Source organism: Hypanus sabinus, chromosome 6 (assembly GCF_030144855.1).
Source record: "Hypanus sabinus isolate sHypSab1 chromosome 6, sHypSab1.hap1, whole genome shotgun sequence".
In the NCBI taxonomy this organism is placed as follows: Eukaryota; Metazoa; Chordata; class Chondrichthyes; order Myliobatiformes; family Dasyatidae; genus Hypanus; species Hypanus sabinus.
The window spans coordinates 153,666,910-153,679,903 of NC_082711.1; the positions used below are offsets into that span (position 1 = coordinate 153,666,910).

A 12,994-nucleotide genomic window follows, 5' to 3' on the forward strand; every position below is an offset into this window, starting at 1 on the left:
AGCTTTGAATGCTGCTTGATAAAACAATCTGCCCACCCTCTATGCCTCCTCCTGTAATCACTTTCCATGCACTCATTCCCTTGTCAATATATCAGCTATAATGCTCCATTGCTACCATTTTGGGTCTCTGAAGGCATTCATAGCAATCAAAAGCCTGGCAGTAACAAAGAATTTCAGTCTTGGACTTAACAACTGACTCTGGAGCACCGGGAAAATTTCTGGATAGATTTCTTATTCTAGGTTTTCCCCAGCATTCTGCTCTGCAGCTTGTTGCCAAGAAAATGGACAATTTGGTCCTGTTTTTTTAAGTGCACTGACATAAAGTAATTATCCGCATCTTTTGAAATGTTTACATGGATTCCTTATTAGAATCCATTAGACTGATAAAAGTTTCATAGCTTGGCAACACGTGAATGGCAATTAACCAAATAATATTACAAAAATAAAGTCTCCAAAAGCCAAATAATTAACACAATAAAAGCAAATGTATTCCATCTTTAAGTTTTAATTCTCTCATGCTCCCTATCCCACTAACATTTAAAAGACTACTGAAGTTTAATGTTTGAAGGAAACACAAGTTCATCTGATCCAAATCTCATGTGAATTGGTTTCAAACTTCATTTGAAAATTCACTGGGAAAGCATGACGGGACCACTTCAATACATTAAAGACACTATTACAAATAGTTTTGTCATTTGAAGGCAAAACCTTCCCCATTTCTAAAGTTACTATATTCACAACAGATTAGCCTAGAAAAAGACATGTCCATCTGTCATTGTAGACTATGTGATACAGGTGATCTGAAACTGAGCCAGGCACTTTGCCAATGAAGAGCATTTAATTTCTGTGGACAATGCACAGCCGATAATGGCCTGCAGGTAATCATAAGACAGATAGCAAGAATTGGAGAACAAGGGGCAGGAGATACTGCCACCTCACCACTCAGGGACCTTAGTTAGATTCTGAACTGGGGAGCTGTCAGTGTGGAGTCACTGTGTGACTCACCATCACTGTGTGAGTTTTCACAAAGTGCTCACCATCCCCAACACGTGCTGGTCAATAGGTTCAGTGGTTACCTACATTGCACCAGGGTAGGAAAGTGGAAGGAGCATCTGGGTGGAGTTGCTCAACACACGACAGAGAAAGCTTATGAGGAAATAAGTGAGGAAAGGGATTACTAGGCCAAATGCAGCCCCTCTGTGTCGTAAGGAAATCTAAGAAATAGAGAACACAGCCTTTGGTACTGCAGTGGAACGGGTCACTGGCTGATGGGGCTCAGTGGTTGTGTAGGTAGAGCACACCCTCCACCATGTATGCAGGACTTCCATGTCCCTGAGGTTCCCAATGCCATCCCAAATGCTCCTTCTCCACTTCAATCAGTCATGTGCCAGTTTGCCAGGATGGAGATGTTACATTTCTTCAAGGAGACTGTGGGCACATTGTTGAGTCTACACCCCTGCCCATTCGGTAACCTCCTTCCATGACAGAGGTTAGAAAAGAGTGAAAATTTCTCAGGTCCAGTGTTGGACATAAAAAATGATACCACCTACCCGATGTGGCCGGTTGGGTATGATGTGGGAAGACCAATGTTAGTTTGTTTATCCTTCAAAGGATTCTTACGGAGACAACACTGGCTGTACCATTCCATTGTGTTGAGGTCTCTGCAATAGGCAGTCCAGGTTTCAGAATACTTAAGAGGGCTGAGACCACCACAACCCTGCAGAATATGGGCTTTGAAGGAGGTCCAAGGCATTCCTCATTCAACCAAAAGCTGTGCTAGCACACTGAAGTGACAGTGAATCTCAATACAAGTTGAGTGCTATGCTTCCAGCCATTACCAACAGGTACATTTCATCCTCAGATGTTTAGACACCACCATTACACTTCGAAAACTGATGTACGTCATGCAATGGACAGTGATAGTCACTGGCTTTATATCGTTTGCTTATCTTGAATCTCCAGATACCCGTCATCTATTTGGGGTCAGGGCAAAGCCACCATATGTTGGTCAACCAGCTGCCAATGAGCTCCAGAGTTTTTTTTAAACCAACCTATCAAGGCCAGTACATGGAGCTACAGCACCAATTTGAGCTTGGTCTTTGATATTTTCTCCCCCATGCCAAGACAACAATGAGACGGCATACGGAGAGGAGGTACAGCACCTTGTAGGATGGTGCAAGTTACACCAACTTAATTTGAGTCTCAATGTGGACAAATCTAAAGAGCTGATTGTAGACTTCAGGAAGGTGCAGGCTGACCACCCCTCACTGCTGCACATACATGGCCTCTCCTTGGAGAGGGTTAGGGGCACCAAGTTTTTCCCAGAGTGCACAAAATGGACAATCTCACCCATTTCCTCTAAACCACCTCTAGCCAAAAAAACCCACAGCAGCATCTCCACTTCCTGAGGAGATTGGGGTAAATGAGGCTCCACCCCCAACCGTTTTTACCAATTTTTATAAAGGAACACCTTTGAGAGGTCCCTAACCAGCTGCATTACCAGCTGGTATGGGAATTGCAAGGCATTTGACCAGGAGTCCCGACAAATGACTGCTGAGGGGGAGCCTCAGAACCTCTCTTCCACACATCCGAGATATTTACCCAGAGCACTGCGTACACAGGGCCCTTAGCATTGTCAAGGATCCCTCCCATCCCATCCCAAAATCTTTGTCTCCCTCCATCAGACAGGAGGTACCATAGCAGTAGGATGATGGGAACCAGCTTCTCTTCCATTCCGAGACACCACCGAACTCCCTGCCACCACCTAGGTCTCATCAATTATGAAGCACCAGCAGCCTTTTACTGGTTACTTTTTAAACCTGTGTGGCAAACACACCTTATGCTACATGTCAATCTTCTGGAAATTATTTTATTATTTGTGGTAATATTACTTTGTGTTATGCAAGTTATATGCACTGTGCTGTGCACCTTGGTCCAGAGAAACACTGTTTCATTTGGCAGTATGCATTCATACAAAACTTATCATGAATAGATGTGATCCTTCACTCCCAGTTGAGCTCAACACCTTTTATACATGCTTTGAAAGGCAGAATAAAACTACACCTGTGTGAATGTCAGCAGCATCTTGCCACCCTATGATCTGTTTCAGAGGCAGAAGTGAGAATATTACTTATTTATTTTGAGAAGGGTTATTAGGCCCTGATGGTGAATCTGGTAGGCTCTGAAAACCTACACTAACCAATTGGTGGGAGTGTTCAATGACATCTTCAATCTCTCACTGCTGCAGTTGGAGATTCCTACCTGCTTCAAAAGGGCGACAGTCATACCAGTGCCCAAGAAGAGCAGGTGATCTGCCTCAATGACCAATGCCCAGTAGCACTCACATCCGCTGTGATTAAGTGCTTTGACAGGTTGGTCACGGCTAAACTCAACTTCTGAGTAAAGACCTGGACCCATTGTAATTTGCCTTTCACCACAACAGGTCTGCAGCAGGTGCAATCTCACTGGCTCACCATTTTGCCTTGGATCACCTGGACGATTGCGATATCAACGATCAGGCTGCTGTTTATTGACTACAGCTCAGCGTTCGACACAATCATACCTTCAGTTCTAATCGACAATCTCCTCTGTGCACCCCTCTGCAACTGGACCCTTTATTTCCTCACCGGGAGCCCACAGACTCTGCGGATCAGAATTAACATCTCCTCCCTGCTGACAATCAACATTGGTGCACCTCAAGGATGCATTCTTAGCCTACTGCTCTACTCTCTCTACACACGATTGTGTAGCTAGTCACAGCTCAAACGGCATCTATAAATTTGCTGATGACACAACTATTGTTGGCAGAATTTCAGATGGTGATGAGGAGGCATACAGGAGCGAGGTAGATGAGCAAGTTGAGTAGTGCCATAGCAACAACCTTGCATTCAATGTCAGAAAGACAAAGGAATTGACTGTGGACAAGAAAGGGGAAGTCAAGGGAACACACACCAGTCCTTGTCGAGGTATCCGAAGTGGAAAGGGTAGGCACTTTCAAATCCTGAGGCATCAGCATCTGAGGATCTATCCTGGGCCCAACATACAAATGCAATTACAAAAAGGGAACAAAAGCAACTTTATTTCATTAGAAGTTTGAGGAGAATTGGTTTGTCAGCAAAGACGAGCGACTTTCTCCCAATGCACCGTGGAGAGCATTCTAACTGGCTGCACCACCGTCTGGTATGGAGAGGCCATCGCACAGGATGGGAAAAAGCTGCAGAGAGTTGTAAACTCAGCCTGCTCCATCATGGGCACTAAACTCCACAGCATCCTGGACACTTTCAAAAGGCAACATCCATCATCAAGGACCCCCATCACCCAGGCCGTGGCCTCTTATTATTGCAAGCATTAAGGAGGTAGTACAGGGGCCTGAAGACACACACTCTATTTAAGAAACAGCTTCTTCCCCTCCACCATCAGATTTCTAGATAGAAAATGACCCATGGCAATTACCTCTATTTTTCCTCTCTTTGAACTACTTATTTAGTTTTCTTTTTATATACTAATTAAAACCTATAGTTTTTATTATGTATTTCAACGTACTACTGCCACAAAACAACACATTTCACAATGTATGCTAATGATATTAAACCTGGTCCTGATAAAGGCCAATAACAAACTTGAACTTGAAATGTTCAGCACAGCAATCCCACCAGCAAGATACAACTCAGCAAGTAAGAACAAAAGTCATAAATGTCACTTATTACCATTTTTTAAAAACAATGGTTAAGATTTGACCTTGAGATCATTGGCAGAATTTAAATTTCTGAAATCAATAATTTACCCTAGGGAAAGGTGGTGTTGGCATTTATTTTATGCAGAAAGCTCATAGGCAGAATTCAAAGCTTTGTAATTTTAAGCGCAGCCCCTAGTGAGTAAGTTTTGATGTGAACTGATGTGGAAAAAGGTGCCTGCAATGCTGACAAGAGGGCAGACACAACAGAGCAAATGAGTTTCCCTTGTGACAACCAATCTTAAACTAAGTACATAATGGCAAATCTCAACCCAGCTTTGACACAATAAATATACATAGATAATTTTGAATAAACAGAAGTTTGACTCACAAGTTTCAGATAGCCAATAATGGAACAGATAGATGTCATACTAAAGCTCTGCTGGGGCTATGATGAAGATACATTATGACAACAGACTTTAACCTTGAGCAATTAGATGTGAGTTTTGCTTGGGCACTGGGAATCTATAAATTGTTTCTATATTGGATAGTCAAGATACAATTGTTCAAAGCATTTCAAATCGTGCTGTATCTCTAAATAAAATGAAAATTGGGATGTCTAATTCTCTTACAGTACTACATAATCAACCGATAATGATCATTACATGCAGTCTCCGAGCAGACGCTAGTTAACTCCAGTGACATGCAGAAATGCATGCACAAAGGAACTTCAGTTCCCAGGCAAACTCCCAGTTGATAACTTTCACCTACCTGAGAGTTAAATTCACATTTAGAACAGAGAGGTTAATTAAATGCATGTACCACGTTTCAAGAATCCATATTTTAAATCATTACTTTGTTCTCTCTCCTCTGCCTATAATTTCTTACACGACTTATCCAAAAGATGAATAGGCACAGAAGTGGCAATTGCCCACATGTAGATTCTCCCTTCACAGTTTTCACTGTTCTTGTTGGAGACAGGAAAACATAATTTTCCCAGCTCCAGAACAGCACACTATTAGACAAGCCAGATAGCCAATAATGGTTTCAGGTAGAGATAGGGATAGGGTGCAGGGTGGGGGTTGAGGTTGGCTAAGATGCCAACACTACACCCCTGATCTCACAACATGCATTAAAACTTACTTTCTAAACTTCCCTTCAGACGGACACATAGCTGAAACTAGCAAAAGTCTACTCTTATCCTATGCACACTTCTGTTTCCTAATATTCCTTCACCCATATTTAAGACGCCACCCACCCTAGACATTTTCTCTTCTCTCCATTCAACCAGCCTCAAGCACAAACTCTATCATATTCTTTTAGACTCTTGAGTGGACTGCATGTATTTTTGCCCTCAATCTACCCCATTATGATCTTGCACTGTAACATTTACCTGCACTGCACTTTTTCAGTAGCTTTTACACTTTATTGGACGTTGTTGTTTTACCTTATTCTACCTCAATGCATTATGCAATGATTTAATCAGTATGAACAATATACAAGGCAAGCTTTTCACTGTATCTTGGTACATGTGACAATTAACCAGAACCACCACCATTCCACAACCAATCACACCTTCACATCTCATCCTAACAAGTCCCCTCCCACACCATAAATGACCTCAGCCCATCCCAGCCATCCTTGTTGTGGCCTTTCATCTCATCGGCCAACCAACCCAACTGCATCACTTCCCCATCCCAATCCACTGCTTCTATAATCCAATAGCCCACCAACCCCTCCAAAGCAACCACCCATCATCACACACTCACTACCTACAGTACAACTATACTTCCTCCCACCCACCTCATCCCTCCCCTCCAGATCCCTGCAATTCCACCATCTGTCACACATTCCCCAAATCCCAATGCAATACTTTCTCAATACCACTAAATACTCTTCAAACCCATCATATCCTAGAGCTTAATAACACCAAAAAGCAGAAATATGTTAGGCTGATATTAACTTCCAACATGAGCAACAAACAATGAATACCATGACATGGAAATAAAGTCCAAAGTACATGCATGTCACCATATACAATAATTCCAATAACCATAATAGAATTAATGTAAGACTGCACAACCGGGTGTACAATATGTGCAAATACAAAAAATAATAACAAACAATAAATATTGAGAACATGAGATGAAAGGGAGTCCATAGGTTGTAGGAATATTTCATTGATGAAGCAGGTGAAGTTGGGTTGAAGATACTGATGGTTATGGGGTAATAACTGTTCCTGAATCTGATGCCCTGAGTTCTGAAGCTATTATAGGAAACAATTCAAAAGTGAATGTAAAGTACAATTTTAAGTTTGGTCTTTTAAAACTCAAAGTTCTCTCTTCTTTTAGAAAGGTTTCTTATGGTTGAATATATTAACTAAGCTTTACAGGTCCCTGCCATCTGGCCAGATCATTCGTTATGTAACTAAGTTAATCTAACTCTCTTTAACTTCCCCACCTTTTCCCATACTGTGTCCATAGGCAAGTCCTAACATGACAGCCTAGATCCCAGTTCCTAATACGTTCCAGGATTCTGACAAGCACATTATAATTTCCCAATTCATGCTGAAGAGTTAAGAACAAATATTTCACATCTTTCAGTGCAACAGGATGTGAAGTCATTACCACTGAATTAATATTTTCCCGTTTTTGCTCAGAAGGATGTTTTGGAACTTTCCTCAATCCTTCGCTTTACCTGGTTTCTGCAGAATGAAATTCCTTGCCATCTCACTCCCCCCTCTCCGTAGGCATTTAAAATCAACTGCTGATCCACAATTCCCTTCATCAACAACTCTGCGCTTAAAAAGTCTTCATAATTTTTTTTCTACTTCACTGAAAACGGTATCCACATCTCATGTTTTCTCATAACTTTCATTTACATCTCTCACTAAACTTGGGTATCATTAACTTCAATGATCTGTAATAATCCTCAGAAAAAGTTAACCAAACATTACATAAAATTAATAATATATAATACTTTCTCCTGCTTATGAAACAATGGCCCTAGGAAATGAATTGTTTTGGACAAATGACCATGCCCTGGAGATCAACAAGATCATCCACTTTCCATTTCTAATATCATCCCATTCTACACCCTACGGCCGCTTTCATTACATCTAAAATTTCTTGCTGATATTTTGTTGTCTGCTTCCTATGTTCCACTATGCAAAATATGCAATACAACAGCCTAGCTCACCTTGACATAAAAGGCCGCTCTTCCGAATGTTCTGTCTCTCATCCTTCAACATGGAAATCCATATTCTCATGAAGAAAGTCTCCAATGGATTTCCCCAACAGCCCTCCTTCCTACTTCACCTCAGTGGCCTTGTGACTCCAAAGCACTGTGTTCTTCTAACCCATTTGCTTCTGTGCCTCATTTTGATCTCTGGAGTCTTTGTATTCCACACAAAGTGGCATGGACTATAACCATCACGCTTTCATTCTGGTGTAATTTCTCACAATACCTCACTTTGCTTTCTTTCCTCCCAACTTCAAAACACTTTGAATCATTTTCTTTCATCTTGGCTTTGGTCATCAGCTCCAACTCTTCCCCTAGCACTGCTTGATGCCCCATTATTTCTGTTGTTTCACAATGCCCTGAGAGTTTATATTACTCAGAATGGATTACAGAATTGAAAGCCATCATTCAACCAAAATTGGTGCCAAGTCACCAAAATCAAAGCCAGGTTTAAAATCAATTGTATTTCTAGCAAGGTTTAAGTGGAAATTTGAATAATTTTCAGCTTGCAGTTCTACTTACTTGGGAAGCAAGGATTTTAAAATTGACACCCCTAAAATGGTTAGTGTATTTATACCAGCTTGCCTGGATTTTCAAACCAGCATAATATTCAAGGAGGTAGACAACCATTTATACATCAATAACATCATTCACATTTCATTTTTTTGGGGTTAAAAATGGTTGGAAAGTTAATTAATCAAGGCTATTCTAAAAAGACTCTTGGAAGTTTGCCTTTTCACCCTGATCAGTTCTGGAAACTCGGAAACCAAATCAAAATGAGGCACAGAAGCACATGGGATAGAAGAATGCAGTGCTTTGGAGTCACAAGGCCACCGAGGTGAAGTAGGAAGGAGGGCTGTTGGGGAAATCCATTAGAGACTTTCTTCATGAGAATATGGATTTCCATGTTGAAGGTACACTCGGTACAAGTGTACCCACTTCATTAGGTACACCTGCTCATTAATGCAAACATCAAATCAACCAATTACGTGGCAGCAACTCAATTCATAAAAGCATGCAGACATGGTCAAGAGGTACAGTTGTTGTTCAGACCAAACATCAGAATTGGGAAGAAATGGGATCCAAGTGATGTTGACTGAAATAATTGTTGGTGCCTGACAGGGTGGTTTGTGCATCTCAGAAACTGCTGATTTCCTGGGATTTGCGCACACGCGCGTAAGTCTTTAGAGTTTACAGAAAATGGCATGAAAAAGTAATCAGCGAGTGATAGTCCTGTGGGCAAAAGCCTTGTTAATGACAGAGGTCAGAGGAGAATGGACAGACTGGTTCGAGATGAAAGGAAGGCAACCGTAACTCAACCACATGTTACTACATTGGTGCACAGAAGAACATCTCTGAATGTACAACACACAAACTTGAAGTGAGATGGGCTACAACAGCAGAAGACCATAAACATACCTCCTGTACCTAATAAAGAGGCCACTGAGTGTATCTAATAAAGTGGCCACAAGTGTAGATGCCCTACAGTCTTGGTGCTAACTTGCCTGATTTTTTATCTAATGGGTATTGATTAATAAAGACATTCTCATATACCTAAAGTTGGCCATGTGGTTTACACATAGGAAAGCAACAATGATACATTCAAATCTAAAAGTATGTACGCTCCAGCTAAGACCATGTTAGAACATTTGAGCATGGCGGTTCCAAGTGTACATTTTATCATTTTTTTCCTGTCAGAGCTGGGAATTGATTAATTAACTTAATATGATTAAAATACTCACTTTAAAAGAATATTTAATTTTCTAATCTTGCAGCATTTAATGCTATACTGGTTAAAAAAAAGATTTTAGCAATACAGTTAATAGAATCAAACCTAAAAAAAAGTACCTTCACAAAAATTTGTAACTTGATATACACTTCCACCTGCTGCATTTTTAAAATCCAAAGTAATAAACTAAAATAAAGCTTCCTTTGTTTAGCCTAATGTAAGTAAAAATCACTTCCATTTACCATATTCTTCATAGTTCATGCAAAACAGGTGCATACCCTGCAGCTTCCTACTTGGACAGAGAGTGTTTTATGCTGGTGAGTGATTTCAGGTCAAGTACCCAGATTTTTACATTTTCGTTTGAAAGTCTGCCCGTGTTCCACTAATGGCAGTGGGATTCAAAGAAAAATGTTGCACAGTAAATGTTTCTGACTTTAAAAAAACATCCCTTTGCGTGTTCTACTGTTGGAGGCTAATGGATCAGAAATTCTAATGCAGAGTCAAACTCAGGAAAGTCAGTCCATAGTAAGAATTAGATTATAACCTTCATTTGGAAACATTCGCTGGGTAAGCGCTAAAGGCTGGGCCAATTCATATGCAACTCATTTTCCAGTTATTTCTAAAGTACTAAATATTTTCCTGACTAGCTGAAACCATTGAATTTGCCACAGTGCTTTTCGAATTCTGGTTCATTAACGGGGACTCGGGAAAACAATGGTTAACATGGCAGATGCTTTCTTCAATCAAGTTACCATTAGTGAAGTTTCTCTTTAACACTTGACAGTCCGTCCTCCTTTAAATGGAATTTCAGAACTACTTAAAAGATTAAATATCTCCTTTCGAATTTACCGAAGCATCCTAAATATAATCAAGTGACGGCTCACATTCTACGCTCACAAAAGAAAGCCCAGGAAGACATTTACAGCAACAGCATGCCACCACAAATACAACAATTAATATAGTTGCGAAGTAACAGACTTACTGGAGTCGTCAGATTCGTAGCCTTCAGGTTCAGCCTCCTCTTCAGGTTTGGGAGATATAGCTGACGCAGCTCCATAAGCCCCAAATAATTTGTCCACATCGTCCTCCTCTCTTGTAGACTCTGACTGGGTGACAGAGGGCTGGCTGATGGTGGAATGCATAGAGTTGTTGCGGCTCACAGCTGCAGGAAGACCACGAGGAAAACGAGGGAAGTAATCAGAGATTTGTTTGATAGGTTTGATAGGACCGGGGCAGACATCAATAGCCATATGCTCCTGGATGCTTATGGCCATTTTTTCTCCTTTTCGGACTGTCATGCATGCAACCCTTTTCAACACAGCAGTCAGCAAAAGAAAGACAGACGGGAAAAGCCACCCTGAATCTTGAATTGGGCAAAGAGCAGCGAGAGTAAGAAGCGCTTCTGTCACACGGCAGACCTGAGTCGCCAGCGTTCAGAGAGGATGCTTATGTGCTTTGAGTTGTAGAAACCTTGTGCATGCCGCCTCGCTGCTTACGGACACTCCTTATCTTCCTAACACTGCTGCTCAGCCTATGAATGCGTGTGTGTGTGTGTGTGTCTCCCTCTCTCACTCAGTGTATGAGAGATTGATTGGGAGAGGTGGAGACAGTGATGTCAGTGGCTAGCAACTAAGCAGTAAACAGGAAGCACTGGAATGAAGGCAAAATCAGGTGCGAGGGTTAAGAAAGGGAAAAAGATTTGGAGTCTGTCTTAAGCTCTGATTAACCCATACAATGTGAAAATCACCACCTAAATAAAATTGCCTTCTGCTAAATGCCAGCCTGGATTCTGTTGACTGACCCGACTACAGTTTATTGGTTGAATTAAGCTGAGGCACTCCACACAGTAGTGTAAATCAGGATTAAACTCATAGTAGCTCCAATCAGATGATGTAAAGAAATACAAGAAGTGTGATAGTCATGCTGAATAACAGCGCCAGCAGAACAAATCAAATGGTATGTCAGAAGCAACATACTGTGAAAAGGACAAATAGGTTTTGAATTTATCAACAGAAGACACACAAAATGCAGCTGGAGCAGACAATTAAAAAAAATCAGTTCTTATCCTTCCAACATTTTCAAATTGCTGACTTTATCATTGATTAGAAGCTTAATATAAATTTCCTATATTCATTGTAAAAGCAAAATTTGAAACCATTGTATCCATATTAGTAATAACATAAGACAGAGTGGTATTTTCTGTAGGTTAATTAATGGCAAGTTCTAATGCAGTTTTAACCCTTCAGCATGTTCTCACTAATCAAATGAGCAGTGTGCTCTGGCTGCGAATTTAAACAGCTGTCCCAACAAAGAGTACAATGGATAAAATATGCTCCAACAACCTGGTGGTGTAGAAAGTCGGGACTGCAAGAGAAACAGTCCAGTTGTTAGGTGCGTGTGCTAATAAGCAACTTGACCAACCTTTTCAGCTCACGATTCCTGAATTAAATGATTTGTTTGTAATCTCTGGTCACTGATTTCTCATACCCACAGCAGCTTGTTTTAACCAAACATGATGCAATTCATTATTTTTCTGCAAACAACCTTTCTCTCCATTAAATTTCTTTGTCATCATCTTATAGAACATTGCATGCTTGACAATATGACAACACCTAAGCAGGCCAGATGGTAGTAGTAAAAGGGAACCATCTAACAGTCTTAAGGACAGAAATAAGAAAGCTGAATAAAAATGATAAATTCTAAAAAAAAATGTTCAAAACTTTAAGATAATCACCTAAACTTCAGTTTTGTAAGTTTTGGCATCCTTGAACTCACAGTTATTTGTAAAAGTATAACATGCTATCTTTTAGCATTATGAACAGTTCCAGTCTCTATTATAAAACAGACTGCAAGGGGAAGTTGAAAACGTGTTTTATAGGAATGAAACCAAAACTTCAAGGTTACACCTCAATGAAGGATTAAGGCCCTTTCTCCTGAAGGAAGAAAACTAAGGGATGATCTAATCATACTCTTTAATACAAAGATGGATCTTGTTAGCATAGACACTAAAGTAATCGCTACATTTTTGAAGAACAGCAAAACTGGTGGCTGTATCTCGGTTTAGACGTGAAGAGCATTTTGGTTAAGCTACTAGACTTGCATCGAGAGGTTTTAACTATTGATCGGAGATTTCTTTCCTTGGCAGCTAGGGAATGTAAAATTAAGTAATTAAATTTACCTGGAATAAAAGCTAACACCAACATCAACTGTTGTACAATCTTAATCTGGATTCTTCATGGACTTTAAAGTCATAAGGTTATATAATCTACAGGCATTTAGCCTAACTGATCCATGCCACCAAGATGTCTGTCTACACAACTCACATTTTTGTGCATATATCCCAAATCCTCTAT

General features: G+C 40.5%; 1 protein-coding gene across 2 annotated transcripts in view; it reads right to left on the bottom strand.

The window, feature by feature from the left end:
- LOC132395972 (double C2-like domain-containing protein beta) overlaps positions 1–11,299 on the bottom strand; it is a 278,070-nt gene extending 266,771 nt beyond the window's left edge. The window contains exon 1 of one of the 2 annotated variants that reach the window (XM_059973214.1): positions 10,624–11,292. In XM_059973214.1, coding sequence (XP_059829197.1) covers positions 10,624–10,939 — 316 coding nt within the window. In that variant the 5' untranslated portion in view covers positions 10,940–11,292. Of the gene's footprint in view, positions 1–10,623 lie in introns of both variants that reach the window. The other variant, XM_059973215.1, reaches the window with a different exon arrangement.
- Positions 11,300–12,994: the final 1,695 nt, after the last annotated feature.